The following is a 20,847-nucleotide window of genomic DNA, read 5'->3' as shown; positions in this document are numbered from 1 at the left end:
TGATGTAATGGTCAACTTTATTTTGCCAAAATCCCGTTGGTTTCCAGAAGGAAATGGAAAGTAGCAACAAGGCCAATGCCTTAACTCAAACGCCAAAAGATGTTATGTCAAAGCGTCAATGTTTAAGTGCATGCACTCTATCTCATGGAATAGAACAAATCGTGGCCAATCCATTATTTAATCCCAAGCGGCAAGCCGGACATTTTCCGACCTCTTTGGCCGGATTTTGAACCCTGGGGCCGAAAACTGTGACATTGGGTTGACGTCGACTTGAGCAAGCTGTGAAGTTGCAAGTTGTAACCTTCCGATAAAACCTCCATCGTGAAGATTAAAGAGTGACTATTTATAAACTCTCTGCAAAATATAGCATTTTCACACTTTTATTTACATGAGATTCTTATAGAACATCAAAACCAGTGTTCAAGAAAATGTTTCCCATGATTATTTGTCAGCTCCCAATTCCACGTTTTGGCTGGCGTCGGTCAGTGGGCATTTTTGCTCTACACATCTCAATCTCACAAACAAATGCAAGATCACTCTCTAGGAAACAGTCATGGTAAAATTAAGAATGGAAAGAATATTCACAAACCTTACTTCAGGGCTAAGAACTAAGAGAGTGCGGAAGAACTTTATATGGGTTGAGTATCCCTTTGGGGTCCAGCATTTTCTTGACGGAAGCCATCAGGCTCACCTGTCCAAGCAGATTCTGTGTTTAGACATTTTATATAAAGAAACTGCAGAGTCTCAAGGGGGAAGTAGAGAGAAGAGAACACCAAGCAGGTCACTCTCCATCTCATATTCACATAACACTCACAGTAGCAGTTGGCTTGCTGTAGAAAATCTCATTAGCTTTCATCAGTCCAAGGCCGTGCTCTGCACTAATGCTCCCACGATGCTTAGATGTCCACTCATAGACAAAGGGTTCGATTTGTGTCAAAATCTACAGATACACTGAAGATATTAATTAAACTGCACCAAAGAAAATGTACGAATAGCTCTATAATTAAGGTACAAGGAAATTACCCCATCATCATACTGTGCAGTTGAAATATTAAGATGCAAATTACCATCTCCAAGATGGCCATATCCAACTACATTAGCTGAATCACCTAAAGATTTAAACAAAACAAAGAGTGTATATTCAAAATTACTATTAAAAAAATTATCTTCCAGAATCCAAATAAATATAGATGTCGCAAGATCACATTGCACATAAGAATAATAATAAAACTAAATAAAATCCCTAAACTTGTGTCATACTTGACAAGGGCACCATTGAAACAGTACCACTCTTTCAAGGGACTACCTGCACGTGTATGTCCACACCCAAACCCACTCAACCCCTAAAGTGGATAGGTATGGCCACTGCAGCAAGAAGCTAAAGAATATTTCAATTATTGCAAGCAATAAGAAGCATTTACTCACTGAGTCTAGTTCTCATTTCCTCAACAAGATCATACATCTTTTCAACAGGTAATGATAAATCGTATTTATAAACAGCTCCTGCTTTCATCAATGCTTCTGGTATTCCCTGCCACCATAAATATACGACCGACTGAAGTATAGGATGCTTACGAAAAGATGTAAATATTTGCTTCTTCATGTATATCAAAAAGGGGATAATGATCATTAAAAATCTTAATGACCTGACGGCTGAAATTGTTGCTACTCTTACTAAATGGTTATTAATGACAAGAAAATGATAGATAGGAATAACAATCCTGCGGCTACATTTCCTGCCTGCCACCAATTTCTCAGACAGAAAAAGTAAAAATGGTTGAATAGTAAGAATAAGAATGCATAGAAACATGAAGAAAAAGTATTCATGAGATGAGAGAAAAAAGTGAATTTTTTTATCGTATATTGATCAACACTGATAATTGAGACCAAAGCAAGTAAAATACAGGTCCAGAAGACAAAAAAAAAGTGGTTTTCTTTAATGAAGATTAGTTTCGCTTCCTGATTCATGAATTCAAAGCACCACATTGAATAATCATGAATATGAGAATTAAAAACCAAGGACAAGGCTTGGATTGAAAAGGAAAAGGAAAAAGAAAAAGAAAAAAGAGTACCTCACGTATACGCCAGAATGATGATGCTTGGTTTATGTCTTGTGCTAGAGCTCCGTCAGAAATCAAACCAGCTTCCATTGCATGAAGCAGGAAGCCCTCAAGCTTCTGTCTGTATCCAAATAACTCGTGATTTTTATGATTATGAGCATGCCAATAATTGTTAACTACAAAGCAAAGATACTGAATAACAATAGAGATTCCATTTCCAGTTATTGTCAGTTTTCTTTAAACCCTAACTTGTTTCAAAATAAGGTGTTTAAAAGTAAAAATAAAAATGGAAATATATTTGCAGGACCACCAAGAGGAGCCAATGAGGAGCTGGACCTCAATGCTAAAGAAAATTAATTAAGCTAGGGTTAAAGCACTCTCATTCAAGCAGGTGAATAATTACAAGTGGAAAAGAGGTTACCTGTCGTAAGTTTCATCACTGCCTGTTGTCTCAATCAAAATATAAAATTTGTGCATTGTGGGAGGTAATGGGTTCCGAACACCATCTAAGTGATTTAGAACCTGCTATGTAAAATACAACGAGTAGGCTTCAAAATGAAACAGTGATAAAGCAGCAAGGCTATTTTAGGCAATGTGCTATGCATCCACTTCACTTCTACAAGTGCTATGCATTAAATAATAGTTGCCATACTTGCATTGAAGTCGAAACAGAGACGGTGATATAGTTTGTTGTAACTACAGATGTTGAGCACACACTAAGTTCCTCAAAATTCAAAAAAAGCAAAAACAAAGAAAAACTATGAAACCTGAAAGCTTGATATGCACCAATAATGAAAATATCTAATATGTGGCAGAAAGCTCACCAAATCCAATGACTTGCTATCCAAAAATTCAAAGGCAGATAGAATTTCCCCAAGTTTCCTCTTTGCTTCCATTAGAAGTTTCTGATCAACATTATAAAGGTGAGGAACCACTTTTTAAGCAGGAGAAATGAGCTAAAAAATTGATGAACTCGTAAAATAATAATAACAATTGGATATCAATATCTGCATTCTACTGGGCTTAATTTAGCAGAACTTATGAAGAAGCGCGGCAATTTCCTGTCAAAGAAACTATCATACCTGGCAGCTAAAGTAATCGCTGCATGCAAGGAAAGCTACATTTACTGAAAATAACTTTGGAGGGGTAAGTATGGAAACCTTGGTTACAATTCCCAAAGATCCTTCACTGCCTACATTAGTGATAAACAAAAATTATACAATCACATCCTCACTAAAAAATCCTAGTCTTCTACACAGAAATAAAAAACAATTGAAGTGTTCAGTACATACCTATGAACAAATGCTTTAGGTCATACCCAGTATTATCTTTGCGTAAAGTCCCAAGCATGTCAATAACATTACCATCAGCCAAAACAACTTCTAGACCTGTGAGATACGGTAAAATATAATATACTTCAGTGCAGACTATTAACAAAAGATTCTCTAAGAACCATGCCATTTGCAAAATATCAAGTTTCTACCAGCTCTTAAATACTTCAGAAATCAAAAAATTATTTGTTTTGGCAGAAGTCCATAATTATTGGTGTAAAGTCATATGCAATTTAAACTAAGATAACCAATGAGGTTTGAAGCAGATGACTGTCAAACATCAAAGTTATGTCAATTCCTCACCAAGTACGTTTCCATGAAGTGATCCATAGCGGACAAGGCGCAAACCACCTGCATTGGTCGAAATGTTTCCACCAATCTGACAGCTTCCTTTTGCACCTAAGTCCAGTGGCATAATAAATCTGAATGGAAGCATAAGGTGCTTAAATATGACAAGAACATGAATATCTAGATTTCCATGGGGTGTAATTCAAAAAGGGGGGAAATGTGCGACAATCTAACAGTTTAAAGTAGTACATATGCCAAAATTGGATTATAATTAAACTGCACAACCAGAGATAAGAATCTACAAAAGAAACATATAATTACTAATAAGGACAAGAGCGGTAGGCAAATCATGAGGAGATCATGCAACTAATAAATTAAGTTGTAGCCCTGTTTTATGGCATTTGATCCTGTCATTGCAGGTCCTGTTAGCAAAGAAAGTGATAGTTTACAGAAATTACCCTTGGTTGTCCAAGAAAGCAATCAGGTTTTCCAAAATGCATCCTCCCTCGCATACCAGAATACCACTCACCTGAAAGTAGAGATCAGGGAATCTCTTCATAAGCATGCAGTTTTACTGTTGCAACCATTTGAAAAATTGACATTGTTGGAGCACCAGACTAAATACTTAGCACTGAATGTCTACCTTGTCAAAAGATATTATGTTATTCATCAAACTCATATTGACAATCACCTGCAAATACAGAAGGCTACTCAGGTGAAAATATCAGAAGTATGATAGATCTTTAACAAAACTACACAGCCTATACATAGTATATAATATATTATGTCACAACAATAAGACAATAAAGCTCTCATTTTTCAAACTTAGGTAGATGCTAGAAAATGCCACCGATAAATAACCACTCTCATCCATTAAAGAAGCAGAACAAACCACATTACTTCATCAAAAACAGGAACACTTCCGCCCACAAGACCAGTATTCCCACCTTGAGGAACAACAGCCAAGCATCTGGAATTACAATATTTAAGAACCTGTGAGACCTGCAAGGAAGAAATAAATACATAGAAGTCCTTAATTTGTAATACATCTATCAAAAGCAATTGAGACATACACACATGAAAATTCAGGCTTTTAAGAGTGAGCTATAGGAATCCTGGAAACTTGTATGGTAATAATAAGACTCCTGGAAGAGAAAAAGTCAACCTCCTCAGTGGACCGAGGTTGCAGCAGAAGCTTACTTGAGCCTTTGTATTTGTGCATCCAGTCTGTGTTTGCAGTCCCCAGCCAGTCTTCATCCTCAATTACACCCTTCTCCCCTAATATTTCCTTAAAATAGCTGATATCATCAGAATTTAATGTTGAAAAAGAAGGATTCCTCTGAACCTTTGCCGCCAAAGAACCAAAACCTCGGTACTGAAATCTCCTTGTCTTTTCAAGAAGACCCTTTTCCGTAGAATCTCGGAAAGTCTCTCCTTGATATCTTAAGAAGCCAAAACATGTTTGAACATTCCACTTGTGATTATCACTAAAGAAATGGAAATCTCTACAATTCTTGCCAAAGCCATGTGCATAACCTATTTCGGATGAAAATTCCTTATTAATTTTACAAGAAAGTAATCCACACGTCCATAGTCTAACAAATTAAACACCAGCAGCATTTAGCTCCAATAATAACCCAATAAACAAAAAGTCATATTTTTCATTTTCTTCAAGACCATTTCTGTTTTCTGAGCAAACCAAACGAAACATTTCTCAAATTCCAAACGATCATATTCCTCATATTTCATCAAACCAGCTCTTCCTTTCAAACTATAATAGAGAGAGAAAATAGCATTTGATAGAAAGGTACTCAAATTGGAGATTGAAAAGGAGTGTTTCTTTTCTATTGTAAAATACCTGAAGTAGAATTGTGGATTGAATTCTCAGAATTAGTGTTCAATCGGGGATCAAAGAGTGATCTGTTAGAACAGTATCTGAAGAAACGACCAGTAGCTCTCAATCTCAACCTCTCCATTTTTGTAAATTCAGTTTCAGTTTCAGCTCCCTTAAATGAAAGTGAATTTGGTCTTCCATATTTATACGCAACTGAGAGGTCTGATTAGGCCGGGCCCAACTGAAATAAACGACATGTCGGTTTTCGTAATATTACCGGGTTTCTTTCTCTTCTGTCGTAAACTGTAATCCCTATCCAACTTTCTCTGACGCAGAAGGCTGCGAAGCACGAGCAGTATCTCACCAATGGCGTCGTCGCTCTCGTCCCTCTCCTCAATCCTGAACCAGCCTCACTGTGCTCTGCGCCTGAAGCTCCAGAGACCATGCTGCTTCACTCTCAGGTTTCTCAATTGGAGACCAGAAAAGTCCAGCTTCCGTAGCTACCACCACCACCAGCCGACGCCTCGGCCACAAAGGAGGAGTCTTGGTCCCAATTTCTCCAGAAGCTTCTCTCAGTCTAACCCTAACCTTTCTTCTCTCCCGAACCAGTCTGAGAGCCCAAGCCTCCGCTGCTTCGTCGCTCAGGCTGCTCTCACCGCTTCTGAAGCCCAGCCCCAGTGAGTTCACATTCATTTTGAAATTTCAATGGATTGGTTAATGTTTCAGGGCTTTGTGCAGTTATTGGGATTAGGTTGTCTTAGAAAGTCTTAAAGCAATAGTCTTTGTGGCTTATCATTTGGCATTTGCGGATTTTGCTTATAAAGACATGATTTTATATAGCTCATGGGAACTGTGTTTTACAAATACTGCACAAAACAATTCTTTAAGCACTCAAAATTAGCTGACGGTGGAGTTATAGGAGATGCTCGTTAAGTTGAAATTTTGACATAAGAAATGCTAGTGCGTATGATCTAAAATATTACTGTGATGTTCTGCCATTGTAGATTTGGAAATTAAATGTCCTATTGTATTCTGATAGTTCAGAGACCATAGATGGATATACAAAGGCAACCCAACAAATATTAAAAAGTTTGAATGTTCTTACATCGATTTCCATATTTATGATCTGTATCTCATACTTCAAATATTTCTTTTCTTTCTTTTTTCCTTTTTTATGTCTAGGAATGTAACAGCTGCGGAAGTTTCAGAAGTTCCTCCAATGGGACGTATCTATCATGAGACTTATGGGTGTCAAATGAATATTAATGATATGGAGATCGTTCTGTCTATTATGAAGAATGCTGGGTATAGTGAAGTTGTTGATGTTCCTGAGAATGCAGAGGTTATTTTCATTAACACTTGTGCTATTAGGGACAATGCCGAACAGAAGGTGTGGCAGCGGCTTAATTACTTTTGGTTTCTCAAAAGGCACTGGAAGAGCAATGTTAAAATAGGGAGGTCGCAGTCCAAACGCCCTCCAAAAGTTGTAGTTTTGGGATGTATGGCCGAGAGGTTAAAGGACAAGATACTAGATGCAGACAAAATGGTTGATGTGGTTTGTGGGCCTGATGCGTACAGAGACTTGCCAAGATTATTAGAAGATGTGGACTATGGGCAGAAAGGAATCAATACTCTTCTTTCACTGGAAGAGACTTACGCTGATATTAGTCCGGTTCGAATTGCTAAAAATTCAATTAGTGCTTTTGTTTCTGTTATGAGGGGTTGCAACAATATGTGCTCATTTTGCATTGTTCCTTTCACAAGAGGCAGAGAGCGCTCACGTCCTGTGGAATCAATTGTGAGGGAGGTGGCAGAGCTTTGGGAAGAAGGTGTGAAGGAGGTAACACTGCTAGGCCAGAATGTAAACAGCTATAATGATGCCTCTGAGTATGAAAAGGAAGTTGAAACAGGAACCAATTGGAGATATAGTGAAGGCTTTTCCAGCATGTGCAAGGTGAAAAAAGTAGGTTCTCGTTTTGCTGATCTCTTGGATCGACTTTCCACAGAATTTCCAGAGATGAGATTTAGATACACATCCCCGCACCCGAAAGATTTCCCTGATGAGCTACTGTATATAATGAGAGACAGACCCAATGTTTGCAAATCCATCCATTTGCCTGCTCAAACTGGAAGTAGCACAGTGCTAGAAAGAATGCGTCGGGGCTATAGCCGTGAGGCATACTTAGATCTTGTGCAAAAGATTCGGAGAATTATTCCAGATGTGGCCATCAGCAGTGATTTCATATGCGGTAAGAGGTCTTTTCAGAGTTCTATTCAATTTTGTTAATCTTGCTTACAAAACTTGCTATCAACTTTGGGTGAGAAGAAAATTCCAGCTTGTACTTTTCTATGTCTACTATGAATCTAACTGAGTTCTAAAAAGTTATGCTTAAGCATTTCTATATGTATGTTTTTTGGTGCCCACTGCAAATCTTTTACAAGGTACTGTAGTAGTGATCAAATCATATTGGAAAGAGGCTTTTACTTGCGATATCTGGTTTCTTTCTTTCTCACTTTTTTATGATGTCCTGATTTTATTATACAAATTTATAAATAAACTCAATCCTAGACATGTATTTATAAAAAAACCCAAGCACTATTTAAACATAGAAACACACCCAAAATCAACCCCAAAGTGGATAAATTTTTGATGTGTGTAATGATGGGTTTTGGGTGTGTTTATATGTTTAAATAGTGTTTGGGTTTTTTTATAATTTCAACCCCCATTTTGGGTGTTTTAGTGACTGATTTTATAAATCGAACTGTTTGAAATGTTCTTTCTTATCAATTTTCCACCTGTAACCTACAATATTTTCTCTTTTATTTCAGCATATGAAGTGTTTTTCCCTTCTAACATGTTTCTTTCTAATTACAGGGTTTTGTGGGGAGACACAGGAGGAACATGCAGACACACTGAGCCTTGTAAAGGCTGTTGGTTATGATATGGCTTACATGTTTGCATATAGCATGAGGGAGAAAACTCATGCACATAGAAACTATGTGGATGATGTTCCAGAGAAAGTGAAGCAGAGCAGGCTGACCGAACTTATCGAGGCTTTCCGTGAGAGCACAGGTCAGTGTTATGACTCACAGGTGGGAACTACCCAACTCATCTTAGTAGAAGGACCCAATAAGAGAGCTCCGGATACAGAACTCATTGGCAAGAGTGATAGAGGCCATAGAGTTTCTTTCGCTAACGTGCTGTTACCACATCGAGATGCTGATTCAAATGAGGAAAGGAATCCCGTAGTTGGTGATTATGTTGAAGTGCGTATTTTGAAATCTACAAGAGCATCCCTATTTGGAGAGGCTGTTGCAATAAGTAAATTGAGCTTGTTTTACGACAATGTGGAGGAAGAAGCTGTTGCCTGTGGAAGTAGAAGTTGAACAAAGCTGTTCATGAATATGCACACTAGTTGAGCTGCTCATGAATGTTGCAGTAGTTTTACTTCTTTATGTAATTTATCGTTACAGAATTACTTCATTCATGTTTTGTCAAGGTGGATGCTTGGAGCAGCTTCTTGCTTGAAGGTTGGGAATTTATGGATGCTGGTAAAACAACGATCAGTTCAAATTATGCATTTGGTCTTACTTGCCCATGACATTTGGTTTTTTGGGGACTCTGGTAGTGTATAGCTTTGATATTCTCACTGACAAGTAACAGCCTCAACCTTCAAAAAGGTTAGGGTGCTAGTGCAACGTTTTTGCCTTTGATATATAACGAGTTGTGATAAAGATCTGATGAAAACCTTTGTAATTTGATATATGAGATTTTTCGCCTTTCCACCCTACTTGCCTTTTATCTCTTGAGTAGGCTTCCATTGGTTTGATAAATGTGAATTCTGCAGATTATACCTCTTCAAAGTTTATTCCATTGAGACATGAATTTTGTTTAAATGCAACTCGAATTGACCAGAATGATCCATGTTGTTTGCGGTGTAAATTGTTTGCATAATGATGGATCATCCAGTTGAAAATACTTACAATATCAGATTCCCCCAATGAAATGAAGATTTCATGCTATTTGCTGTCAAATTTTCTCCTTTCTTCATCAACCATTCTGCCCTAAAGAAACAGTTGAAAGTATTACCTTAAATATCTCTACCAATTCCAACATCCCAAAATTTGATGGTACTTTTGACCCGAAGTAGCCAACAGGGATGACAATTATGAAACCAGTCAGAAATAATGCAAAGGGTCTCCATCAATGAATTCCTCCAGTCCAGTGATAGAATGTTGATGTTGATCAATATGTCTAATGGGTGACATTGAACTGTCATGATTATCCAAGCAGCGAATAAAAAGTGATCAATGAGCAGCACTGACCCTTCAGAGTGCATTACCCCCACTCTCTCCGCACACACACCCCTTTCACAATTCACAATCAACAAGCAACCCAACCACTTATTACTCCTCATGGCAACTAAGCAGCGTTATTGTTAGTAGCTCATATACTCACACAAACTGCAACCAATTAATATATTATTGATTCTACTTACATCAATAGCTCACAATTTCCTTTTCTCCATTCTTTAAAATCATTGTTTAAAATCATTGTTGGGGCATACACAGTGAGTCAAAACATAAGGTTGACAATTTCACATTCATTTAGGTGGTAAAAGGAAAGGAGAAGGTACAGAATTCTGTCCCAATGGGCTTTTCTCTTTCCTTTGGTTGGAACTCGGAATTTGACCCTTCATGGGGAGATATGGCGCGTGAGGTATGAACCACCACTAGTGTAGTAGTAGTACCATTGTTACTGTTACTGAGGAAGAGATAGATAATCGACTAGACCCGGGCCCCTGTCACCACTCACTCACCACTCTTGCCTTCTTTTTTCTTCTTTTTCTCTCTTTCTCATTTCTTTTTCTTTTTCTTTTTTCTCTCCGACAATTTATTAGATAGTACTCTACATATATATATATATATATATATATATAAGTGATATTGAAGGTTGGAAAAATTAAATATAAGATATAGAATGAATAGGTAAATATTCTTAATTACTTACAAGTTTCATACAAGTAATCCACACCACATGCTTAATTACAAAGTAGGACGGAAAAAACACATAATAAGAGGTTGAAGGACTAGGATGCATATAAAATATGTTGGTATTTAAACGCTTTTCAACGTTTACTGTTTTGAATTTTAAATTTTATTTTAATTCTTTTGGTTGTTTTGTTTTATTTACTGTGGGGTTATAACATTTTATTTTTCAGTTTATTTTTTAATGCCTTAATTTTTTTTATTTAACTCCTTCACATTTGACACACAACTAATTCTCTCTACATCTCTTCTACATTCTTTGTTTTTTAGGGCAAAGGTTCTATGACTTGGAGACATATATTGACGCAGCAAGATATAAGGGATAGGGAGATCGAACGATAATCCTATAAGTAACAATGTTGGAATCCACCCACAAACTGTAATCCACCAGAGAAATTGAGTAAACCTCAAATATATTGATTGAAAATAAGATGAATAAATTTACAAATACAATGCCATGAGTTTGCTTAAATAGAAAACAAAGAAACCCTAAAATCGTAGGAAACCTTAGGTTCTAGAATATTCCTAAACTTAGCTAACAATAAAATAATAAAAATAATATTAGGAAAATAATATCCTAATAGATAACTTATTCTTCAAAATATAAAATAAAACATTAAATTAAATACAAATCTTGACATAATCATAATTGCTTCAAACTTCCTCAATCAATTAGAAAATCCCAACGATACGCCTTCCTTCTTTTCATAATTGACATTTAATTGGAATTTTCCTCCCTGCACGATTTCCTTCCAACTTTGAGCCACTTTATTTTAATTAATTTTTCACACCATAATTAACCCATATTTCGTCATACATCATATATTCAACTACGAACGTGCTCATAACGGACCTTGAATTTGTGTATTTGAAGTCATATCTTGGAGTCTTGTATATCATCAGTACCTGCACATATGAAGACTACGTACAAAGGCTTTAGGATATTATCTTTGACGTGCTTCACCATATCGAGCTTGCATTCTTACTCTTAATTTATTTTACTTTTATTTCCTTATTATTTGTTCCATTAGTTTTATTTTAGGGCTTAAGCTTTTCAATTTGTTTTATTTATTATTTATAGGGTAAAGGTTTTTGTATTTGAGTTTTGCATAAAAGGAAAACTAATTTTTAATAACATAATATATATATAATATATAATATAGTTTGGTATTATGGTGTACTCAATTAATTTTAAGGTTTGTTTAGCAGCACTTATTATTAGAAATCTTATATTTAAAAGGTAGTGAGATTTTAGGATTGAAATTTTAAGAATCCAAAGTTTCATTTATAAATTCTATATAAATTAGGTATTAAATTCCACATGATTCCAAAACTTGAATATATACTTGCGATAAGGTACTTTGGACTAATAAATCTCGCGTATGGGGCTAAGATTCGAGTTCATAAATTAATATCCAAGAAGCATGTCTTTGCACTAATAAATAATCATCAGTACATGATTTGGAGTATTATACTCCTACTTTTGGTTACACACTTAGTGAACATTATGGACTTATGCATAAAATAATGTAAGTGAAGATATACTTTTTATGAAGAAAATTTTATAACGTTAGTTAAAAGGTGCACTAGCTATTTTGATGTTATGTTGTCACTCCACCATTTGATTCTTTATATTAAGATTTCATTATCTTTTTTTAAAAAAAAATTTATGTCAACAAGGTCTTGTCTTGACTTACAGATCAATAGTGTCAGATTCGAACTCCCATGACACTTTCATAATGTGTGTGAGAAACCCTTCTCTTATATAAGGGAAAACTATGAGAATTGAACCGTTTGTAGTAAGTGTGACTATTAAGTCTCCTACTAAGGTTTCTTGATCTTACAAATGGTAATCTTTTCCCTATACTAAATTTAATAAAGGAAATAAAAAGCGATACAGAGATCATAAGTTTGCTAGCCCATGAAATCTCATATGAAGTTTATATATGCCTTTACAATTAATGCTAAAAGATCACCCCCATCTTTGTTATTTTTTTCCCCTTTTTCTTTCTTGTGTCACATCCCTGAAATTTTTCTATCTGCAGCCAAAGCTCCCATATTATTAGACAAACATGGCGAAATTCCCTGAAGTTTTTCCATCTATGAATATCGTAAATTAATTCCGTATATTAAGAAAATCCTAAATTAATTGGGAAAGATAAGCTTTTAATTGGATCTGATTTTAAAACACATGTGAATTACGTTGGTTACATTGTCTTTACTTTTTTGTTTATGGAAACAAATAAAAAAGAACCGAAGACATTTGACCACCTCATTTAATGATTGTTGAAACCCTTTAGATCTTCCGAATCTCTCACTCAAGCCCTCTCATTCAATTCTCAATTCAATTCACCCCACAAAGACCAAACAACAAGTTTCTCCATTGACTTGTCAATCTCTCTCTCTCTCTCTCTCTCTCTCTCTCTCTCTCAACTACTAGGAGACTATCTACAGTATATGGAGGAGCTAGCTGCATGGAGTGAGAAGCTCATGATCACCACCACTTGGGTTGCTCAAAAGTTCTGCAGTAGTATTTAATTTCTACCTAGTTTCTACAACTAGGGTTACATATAAGCATTACAAGGAGTTCAAAAGAGAAACAAAAGGGTGATGGAATGGATTGTGGGATGTTGGATTTTGGTGGGAATTTTTGTAGGATCGTTGTGTTGGGTTTCTAAGGAGATGAAGAAGAAGAACAAAAGCCAAAATCATAAGGGTGCTAAAGTCCCCAAAGGAAAGTTAGGTTGGCCTTTGATAGGAGAAACCCTTGACTTCATTGCTTGCGGCTACACCTCTCGACCTGTCAGCTTCATGGAAAAACGCAGATCTCTGTAAGCTCTCTCTTCTCTGCTCTTCTCTCACACTTGCCATCAGATTAATTTGCAACCTCCTTTTTTTCCCAAAAGATATATATATTTCTAATTTAATTTCTCCATCGTTATTATCCTAATCATGGAATTATGGTCTTAATGTTATACAATATAAAGTGTAGAAATATTTTAATCAAAACAAGCATCTTGCTTCTCAGACCATATCGTCAACAACAGATACATGTTCTTTCCCTGCTTATGCTGTCAATGATAGAGATGGAATAGCAAGTAGCAGTAGAATTATACATCTACGAATATAAGCATCTTTCATTTGCCCTGCATACTTCCATGGACTTGAAAAACGTACGCCTGCTTTTGATGATGTGCTTTTCAATTTTGTAAAAGATTTGCGTGACTTGACTTCCAAACATATTCAACCATGTTTGATTGATTCTGTAACTCTTCATATATTTGCTTTCCTTTTTTTTCTTTTTCTTGTTTGGCTCAAACTTAAAGGGTTTGATCGAAAAGAGATTCGAGTTGGTAAAGGTAGCTTTTAATGGGAATCATCTAACATGTACCAGAAAAGAGATGAGCAACAAAGAAAAGGATAATGTTTTTGAACCGATGTGCAATCCTTGGATTAGACCAATTAGTCAGGATGCTCCTAGGTTAAGCCACAGTTCTCACTTTATATCCTAGTTCGAATTCTTCTTATATAAATTATATTAATTTAAAGTATTTTAGATTATCGTTTGTATCCAAACTAATAACAAGACATGAATTCATTTTGACATTGACATTTGCCTACCACCGATTTTTTATTTTTAAAGAAGAAGAAGAAGAAGAAGAAATAAATTATTGGGGCAGGCAGGGCAACAAGAGGGTTACCAACATGTATATAAAAGAATGGAATTTGTTCATTCAATGACAGATGGTGACAATAGCACAAAAAAGAAAGCAAGAGTGAAAAAGGAACAACCCCAAGAAGTAAAGAAAGGAAGAAAAAGCCTGCTCTATACTAACTAGCTACTAGGCTAGAAAAAACTAGGCCTTAGACTTCACACCCCTTTATTGCTTCTTTCTTCTGCAGGCTGTGCTATAATTAATTAACAACAACACATCCTATTCTCCATAGATTTCAGCCTCCCAACAAAATATCCTCCCATCATCAATGAAAAAGTAGCAAGTTCAATTAAACGAGTAAATAACTCTCTCTCTCTCTCTCTCTCTCTCTCTCAGGTATGGAAAGGTGTTCAAGACGAACATATTGGGAACTCCAATCATAGTGTCCACCGATGCTGAAGTGAACAAGGTGGTGTTAAAAAACCATGGAAATACCTTCATCCCTGCTTATCCAAAATCTGTCAAAGAACTGCTGGGAAAATTTTCGATTCTGCAAATAAATGGAAGCATTCATAAGAGAGTGCATGGGCTCATCGGTGGCTTTCTCAAATCACCACAGTTCAAAGATCGAATCACTAGAGACATTGAAAACTCTGTGAAGCTCAACTTGGCTCGTTGGAGACACATGCAATCTCCCATTTACGTTCAAGATGAAACCCAAAAGGTCCCTACATCTCTATGCCAACCACATGTTTTAACGCGTGATTTAAATTCATTATTGTGATAACTTAACATATTTAAATATATGACAAGAAAACGTTACTCGTATTTCAGATAACATTTGAAATTCTAGTTAAAGTATTAATGAGCGTCGGTCCTGGTGAAGATTTGAACTTTCTCAAGAGAGAATTTGAAGAATTCATCAAAGGTTTAATTTGCATACCAATCAAGCTACCTGGTACTAGACTCTACAAATCTCTCAAGGTAAAAAAAAAAATGTGTACATGTCTTTATGTGAGCCCTAATTTGGGTTTTTTCTTCTTGTTTTAAATTATTAGTGCTAATATTGTTTGTGTGGATTTTGCAGGCTAGGGAGCGATTGTTGAAGATGGTGGGAAAAATAGTGGAGCAGAAGAAAAAGGCCATGGAAAATAATAGTATCCAAGAAACAAGTCCCGTCAATGACGCAATGGATGTGCTGTTACGTGATGGCGGTGACCAAAGCAACGAGACGCAACGCCTGCCGTTGGATTTCATCACGGGGAATATCATAGAGATGATGATCCCAGGAGAGGAGACTGTGCCCGTGGCCATGACCCTAGCCGTCAAGTTCCTCAGTGACAGCCCTGTGGCGTTAGACAAACTAAGGGTACGTACGTATATCACATCATAATAATATGGACGCTTGCCTTTTTTTCAATTTTGCCCCTTAATCCAACGGTCAGGATCTGTTTTGGTACTGGGTCTGTGGGCCCACTGGCTTTATCTCTGAAGTGTTTGACTTGTTTTTAGAAGTCCTTTTCATCTCATTAGACACTTGAATGAATGCACGCACGAGTGAGACATGGACGGGGAGAGAGAGACTGTGGGGCGGTCCGGGGGCCCACTTTGCTGTGAATTGTATATGGACATTTTGTGGCCGTTAGATTTAGATTGAACGGCTGTTAGGTGTGGACCCCTATTATTAACTTGTCCTTGGTGCCAACTTGTGACCACTGGGCAACATCCGTCCAGTCATCCTATTTATGCGCTATCAACAACTGACAATTATTCACGAACGGGTTTTACTAAAGATATTCATGCACGTGTGAATAATTGTTAATCGTGGTGTAGGTCTCATTGTAAAGTCTACACTAGCTCTCGTCGTATGATTTATACGTGCAATGGGGCCTAATAAGGACAATATAATAGTAAAGTGCAATGTGAAAATTTGCAAACACAAAAGACCTTATTACTATGCGCTAATACAATGATTGAAGAATGAGTAAGCAGAAAAATAACTGTTCGGTCTTGTACAGTCGTAGAATGAAGCTCAAAATACTGATAAACTGTATATGAAAACTTTTGTTTCTTTCCGACTTTAAGAAATGCTGAGAAAGTGGGTGAAAAGTGAAAAATGCAGAGCTGCTGTGTTTTTATTTTTAGAAGCATTGCTGTATTTCTACAAAAGTAGGTTTCCATATATGTGTAAGTAAAGAAGGGATGATCATTTTTGTGAAAGGAAACAGACGAACATGCTGTTCTTAAATTCTTGGTTTCGATTTTAAAGTGAAAAGCACTCTCTCTCTCTCTCTCTCTCTCTCTCTCTCTCTGTGGCTGTGTCTCTGTCTGTTTAAATGCTTTTTGTTATTATTTATATATCACATGTAAATGCAGGATGAGAACATGGAATTGAAGAGGCAGAAGGTTGGTTCCTCTGAAAATTATGCATGGACTGATTACCTGTCCTTGCCATTTACTCAAAATGTGAGTCCCATATGTTTGAAACAGAATATAAATTGTGTCACTATTTACAGTATCATATCACTTTCTTTCCTTCTTTATTTTTAATATTTGCCATCAGTAAGTCTCTTTTTTTTTTTTTGTGTGTGGCTGAAGGTGATAAGTGAGACTCTTAGAATGGCAAATATTATCAATGCTATTTGGAGAAAAGCTCTTAAAGATGTTGAAATCAAAGGTATCTGTCTTTTTTTATTTAAAAAAAAAAAAAAACAAAAAAATAATTAACAAGAACATGTACAATTTGAGGAATTTTATGTTGGTTTTGCAGGGTATTTGATACCACAAGGATGGTGTGTCTTGGCATCTTTAACTTCTGTTCACATGGATGAAGAGAACTATGAAAATCCATATCAGTTTGATCCTTGGAGATGGGAGGTAAACTTTCTTCTTCTTCTTTTGTTTTTGCTTTAATTTATGTTAATTTGTAAGTGTATTGTTCATATAAATTTTCTTTGACTGCAGAAGTTAGAAGCTGCTGTAAACTACACTTCTAGTTTCACTCCATTTGGTGGAGGACAGAGGCTGTGCCCTGGTTTGGAACTCTCTAGGCTTGAATTATCAATCTTCCTTCATCATCTTGTCACTAATTACAGGTATTAATCTTCCCCTAATCACATCAGTATTCCAATGGGATACTAAAAATGTTCCTGATTGAAAAAGGCAATTTTGAATCAGACCCAATTGCTGCTTTCCACTAGCTTATGTTTGTCCAATGAGTACTTCAATAATTGACCTAGCAATATAACTTATGTATTTTTGTGGTTCCTCATTGCAGATGGGTAGCTGAGAAGGATGAAATTGTTCACTTTCCAACGGTCAAGATGAAGAGGAAGCTGCCCATTTCTGTCACATCCACAAGCACTTAGAATTTTAGAAAGTATAATTTGATCTTTCAACACACAAATGACAACCACAGTTGAATTATCCCATCAAGAAAATTCTGTACAGCATAATATCTCGAGCTATTTAAAAAAAAAACAATCATGAGAGGTGTAACAAGACCCCATTTTAGGTGGATGGGCTCTGTCTGCATTATAGGGTAGTTCTGGTGTCACCATCTTTGTAATTTGCTGGTGTTTTTGGGGCCTTTTCCTTGGTCCTTCAAAATTGAATGCAATACAAGTGGGGATGAATGAATCTAACTCCCCAGCTATTAATTTTTCTGTTTGATCTGATAACTTTGTGTCGGTTATATAAGAAGATTATAATAAAGATTTGGGAAGAGTTAGGATCACTTACGAGGGGAAGCATCTCACATGTGTTTCTCCGTAAAATCACTTAAAACCACTAAATTGGTTATGTGAAGAAGTGATTCTCCATAAAAGTGATTATTAGCCTATCAAGAATCACTCTAAAAAAAATTTGGTCTTCCACTGCTGCCATTGTAAATTGGACTTTTAGATTAAAATTATAAATTAATTACAAAGAATAAAAGTTATGGTCCTCATGAAAGATATAACTTGCATAATTGCACTACTGGCCAGAAAAATACAGGAAGAGAGAAACGGACAACTGCAATTCTATATCAAGAAAAGATAGGGTCCAAGGAAAAAACAAAGAATGGGTTCAAGATCCTTGATCCATGATATGCAATAGACCCACTAAAAAGCTGGTAAGTGACATCAAAATAATGCACACCAAGATGAAGTGCAATGGCCCAGAAAGCCTTGATTGTTTTGTACCGTACCAGTATTTGTTGTCTTGCTTTTTATTTTTTTACAGCAAAATTAACTACTCTTTGATTTTATACAAAGGGGATTCGAAGTCTGTCGTCGGGTGTAGGTAAATGCTCTTAACCAATAAAGCCAAGATAAATCATTCTCTTTGATGGAATGAGTTCCGCTTCATCAAAGATTCTTCCATCACTGATGTTCTACATAAAACAATCAGATGGTTGAACTCGAAACATGGATTTCGATTCATTTTATTTATGGAATAGTCATGAGATTACATCCAGTTAGAGAAATAGTAGAGCCATGAGCATTCAGGAAGAAATAAACTGATCTGTTTTCAAAGGATTTTCCTATTATGGTAAGAAATACACAAATCATTGTCATATTATAGTAAGATTTTCCTATTATGACATCCTAATTAATGAGTGAGCTAATAGGCTAATAGCTATCAACAGTAAGCAACAGAAAATGATTCATTCTCAGCATTCCTACTCTTGGACTGATCATGAAAATATATTCCTGCTTGATTAAACAATGCAAGCAGATGCAGCAACTCCTCATTGGACAGCTTTGAAGGCCGCTTGTCCTCAAAATCAGCTGATTTCAGAACCCCCATTAACTTCTCCTTGAAGGAACTTGCTCCCATTTCCGAGCAAGACGATGAAGAAAGCTCCTCGTCATCGCTCTCTCCTCCATCCCCGTTGTCGTCGTTGCTGCAAATATAATTGTCAGTTTCACCATCTGAGCCTGCTAATTTGGACAACCGCAACAGCTCCATCACCTTCTTCTTTTGCTTGAACGTCGCCCCAAGTGTCTTATTCTTGTTACCAAAACAAGCCTTTGTAAAAGCCCACCATTCATCCAAATTAACGTTTGGAACTTCAGCTTTCGGACGAATTATAACCACCGACGAATCGACTTTCGGGCAAGGAACAAACTCCCTCTTGCTCACATCCATGACAAACTCCACATTAGCCACCAGCTTCACATTCACAGCCAACCGGTTGAACTCAGAGTCCCCAGGCTTAGCCATCAATCTCCTTGCAAACTCCTTTTGAAGTAGCAGCGTGGCACTCCGAAATGACCTTGCCCCATACACCAATTTAGCCACCAGGGGGGAAGATATTCCATACGGAATGTTCGCCACGACAATATCAAATGGAGGAAACTCCGCCTTCAGTGCATCTTTACATATAACCTGCAAAACGCATTATCAAACACCTTAATCTCTCTCGTCGCAAAAGCACAAAATTTTGGTTCACGCATTTCATCAAACACATAAACGCCATTTGACTTACAGTCAACCTATCTTGAACCCCACACTCCGCAACACGTTTTTGGAGAACCTCCACCATCCGCTTATCAATTTCGACGGCCACGACGCTCTTGGCAGCTTCCAGAAGCTTGAGGGTAAGATTTCCAGTGCCGGGTCCGATCTCGAGAACGGTGTCTGTGGGTTTAATTGCGGATTTTTGAACAATGCTGTCGAGAATACGTTGATTGGTTAAGAGGTGTTGGCCTTTGCTCTTGTGCAACTGCAAATACCCGTCTTGACCCTCCTCTCTTTTCCGACGGCCGTCGTCATCTGCTCCGTTGATTTTCCGATAGGAGCGATATCTGGACGTCGATTGCAGCTGCCCAAGTGAACCATGCCCGGGGATGACACCATAAAGACATTTGGCGCGTCGAAGCATATGCGTTGTTCGTCGTTAATTTGGTTTCAAAGGGACTGACCGTTGAGATTTGAATTTTAGTTGCTGTGGTGGGAGTTTTGCCTTCGCAAGTCAGGCGATGAAAACTGGACATATAACAAATTAATAGTTTAATTATTGGGCTAACTGCCTCATAGTGGCCCAAACTCACATAAAAGTTGGGCTATGTTTCTTTCTCGTTTTGTATTGGAAAAAAAATGGTTGGGCCAATTCTCAGGTCCAAACTTTTGTTGTAATTTTGATAATTTTATTATATTCATCGTATTTAATTGCAAATGTATGAATACTTAATTTTTGTCAGTTGGTTAAGGCAGTGTCTCGTTCTTGCACTCGAGTTCAATCCCCATCTCCATACATTAGATTAGTTTATAATATCGCTTTGTCAAAAAAACAAAAACAAAAACCTTTGTAGTATGCAATATTTAGTTGCAGTAATTATGTTCAGTTTGTTCCTCCAAACGTAATTATGTTGCATTGGCCCCTCGGAAAGACTATCAAGGGACATGATGATTTTGACTCAGCAATGTAATATGTTTTTTTTTGGGAGTTTAATATGCAACATTAAGCAGGCACCGACACAAAAGAACAGAACTATATATTATTGCTGATGCAAAATGCTGTCGTTTTATAAGAAAAAAGGTTCCATGCTTGATAGTTACGTTTTTAACGGTATTATTGCTTATCATAATTGTTTCAAGCTTAGCTACGGGTCTTGTTATAGTTTCCAAAACATGGATTGAAT

General features: G+C 36.7%; 4 protein-coding genes across 12 annotated transcripts; 2 read left to right on the top strand and 2 right to left on the bottom strand.

Annotated features, from left to right (window-relative positions):
- Positions 1-5,704, bottom strand: D2HGDH (FAD-linked oxidases family protein). 9 transcript variants are annotated; one of them, XM_008243533.2, is made up of 16 exons: positions 5,538-5,704; positions 4,845-5,215; positions 4,580-4,681; positions 4,323-4,370; positions 4,138-4,208; positions 3,695-3,813; positions 3,353-3,448; positions 3,143-3,252; positions 2,885-2,965; positions 2,482-2,585; positions 2,073-2,181; positions 1,426-1,531; positions 1,024-1,109; positions 815-940; positions 590-691; positions 1-514 (listed from the first exon to the last, which is right to left on the bottom strand). In XM_008243533.2, exons 1-15 carry the CDS (start codon positions 5,653-5,655, stop codon positions 602-604), a joined length of 1,737 nt encoding a protein of 578 aa, XP_008241755.2. In that variant the 5' UTR covers positions 5,656-5,704; the 3' UTR covers positions 1-514; positions 590-601. The 9 variants fall into 9 exon arrangements, with proteins under 9 accessions (XP_008241755.2, XP_008241756.2, XP_008241754.2 ...); XM_008243534.2 differs by having other exon boundaries at positions 1-354; XM_008243532.2 differs by having other exon boundaries at positions 1-500; positions 5,538-5,703.
- A 42-nt stretch (positions 5,705-5,746) lies between these two features.
- LOC103340153 (Methylthiotransferase) lies at positions 5,747-9,304 on the top strand. The gene is made up of 3 exons (XM_008243539.2): positions 5,747-6,190; positions 6,696-7,762; positions 8,389-9,304. The coding sequence occupies exons 1-3, from the start codon at positions 5,880-5,882 to the stop codon at positions 8,898-8,900; spliced, it is 1,890 nt and encodes a 629-aa protein (XP_008241761.2). The 5' UTR covers positions 5,747-5,879; the 3' UTR covers positions 8,901-9,304.
- A 3,469-nt stretch (positions 9,305-12,773) lies between these two features.
- On the top strand, positions 12,774-17,877 carry ROT3 (Cytochrome P450 superfamily protein). Its single transcript, XM_008243546.2, has 9 exons — positions 12,774-13,393; positions 14,615-14,942; positions 15,053-15,202; positions 15,306-15,587; positions 16,595-16,684; positions 16,817-16,895; positions 16,989-17,095; positions 17,183-17,313; positions 17,496-17,877. Exons 1-9 carry the CDS (start codon positions 13,173-13,175, stop codon positions 17,584-17,586), a joined length of 1,479 nt encoding a protein of 492 aa, XP_008241768.1. The 5' UTR covers positions 12,774-13,172; the 3' UTR covers positions 17,587-17,877.
- Positions 17,878-18,611: 734 nt separating this feature from the next.
- Positions 18,612-20,154, bottom strand: DIM1B (Ribosomal RNA adenine dimethylase family protein). The gene is made up of 2 exons (XM_008243545.2): positions 19,692-20,154; positions 18,612-19,591 (listed from the first exon to the last, which is right to left on the bottom strand). Exons 1-2 carry the CDS (start codon positions 20,085-20,087, stop codon positions 18,842-18,844), a joined length of 1,146 nt encoding a protein of 381 aa, XP_008241767.2. The 5' UTR covers positions 20,088-20,154; the 3' UTR covers positions 18,612-18,841.
- Between the last annotated feature and the right edge of the window lie 693 nt (positions 20,155-20,847).

This window comes from Prunus mume, linkage group LG8 (genome assembly GCF_029339155.1).
Source record: "Prunus mume cultivar Tortuosa linkage group LG8, ASM2933915v1, whole genome shotgun sequence".
NCBI classification, from domain to species: Eukaryota; Viridiplantae; Streptophyta; class Magnoliopsida; order Rosales; family Rosaceae; genus Prunus; species Prunus mume.
Note: the sequence above shows the minus strand (reverse complement) of the source record. Positions and strands in the feature narration are given on the sequence as shown.

What these genes read in the sequence shown, in the direction of transcription:
- D2HGDH (XM_008243530.2), bottom strand. Translation starts at nt 5,655, where the DNA reads ATGGAGAGGTTGAGATTGAGAGCTACTGGTCGTTTCTTCAGATACTGT. An exon ending in AATCCACAATTCTACTTCAG is followed by an intron (nt 5,216 to 5,537) that starts GTATTTTACAAT and finishes CATCCGAAATAG; the next exon opens with GTTATGCACATGGCTTTGGC. An exon ending in GCGATTACTTTAGCTGCCAG is followed by an intron (nt 2,966 to 3,142) that starts GTATGATAGTTT and finishes AATGTTGATCAG; the next exon opens with AAACTTCTAATGGAAGCAAA.
- LOC103340153 (XM_008243539.2), top strand. Translation starts at nt 5,880, where the DNA reads ATGGCGTCGTCGCTCTCGTCCCTCTCCTCAATCCTGAACCAGCCTCAC. An exon ending in GCTTCTGAAGCCCAGCCCCA is followed by an intron (nt 6,191 to 6,695) that starts GTGAGTTCACAT and finishes TTTTATGTCTAG; the next exon opens with GAATGTAACAGCTGCGGAAG. An exon ending in CAGCAGTGATTTCATATGCG is followed by an intron (nt 7,763 to 8,388) that starts GTAAGAGGTCTT and finishes TTCTAATTACAG; the next exon opens with GGTTTTGTGGGGAGACACAG.
- ROT3 (XM_008243546.2), top strand. Translation starts at nt 13,173, where the DNA reads ATGGAATGGATTGTGGGATGTTGGATTTTGGTGGGAATTTTTGTAGGA. An exon ending in CCTTGCCATTTACTCAAAAT is followed by an intron (nt 16,685 to 16,816) that starts GTGAGTCCCATA and finishes GTGTGGCTGAAG; the next exon opens with GTGATAAGTGAGACTCTTAG. An exon ending in CATCTTGTCACTAATTACAG is followed by an intron (nt 17,314 to 17,495) that starts GTATTAATCTTC and finishes TCCTCATTGCAG; the next exon opens with ATGGGTAGCTGAGAAGGATG.
- DIM1B (XM_008243545.2), bottom strand. Translation starts at nt 20,087, where the DNA reads ATGCTTCGACGCGCCAAATGTCTTTATGGTGTCATCCCCGGGCATGGT. An exon ending in GGGTTCAAGATAGGTTGACT is followed by an intron (nt 19,592 to 19,691) that starts GTAAGTCAAATG and finishes TGCGTTTTGCAG; the next exon opens with GTTATATGTAAAGATGCACT.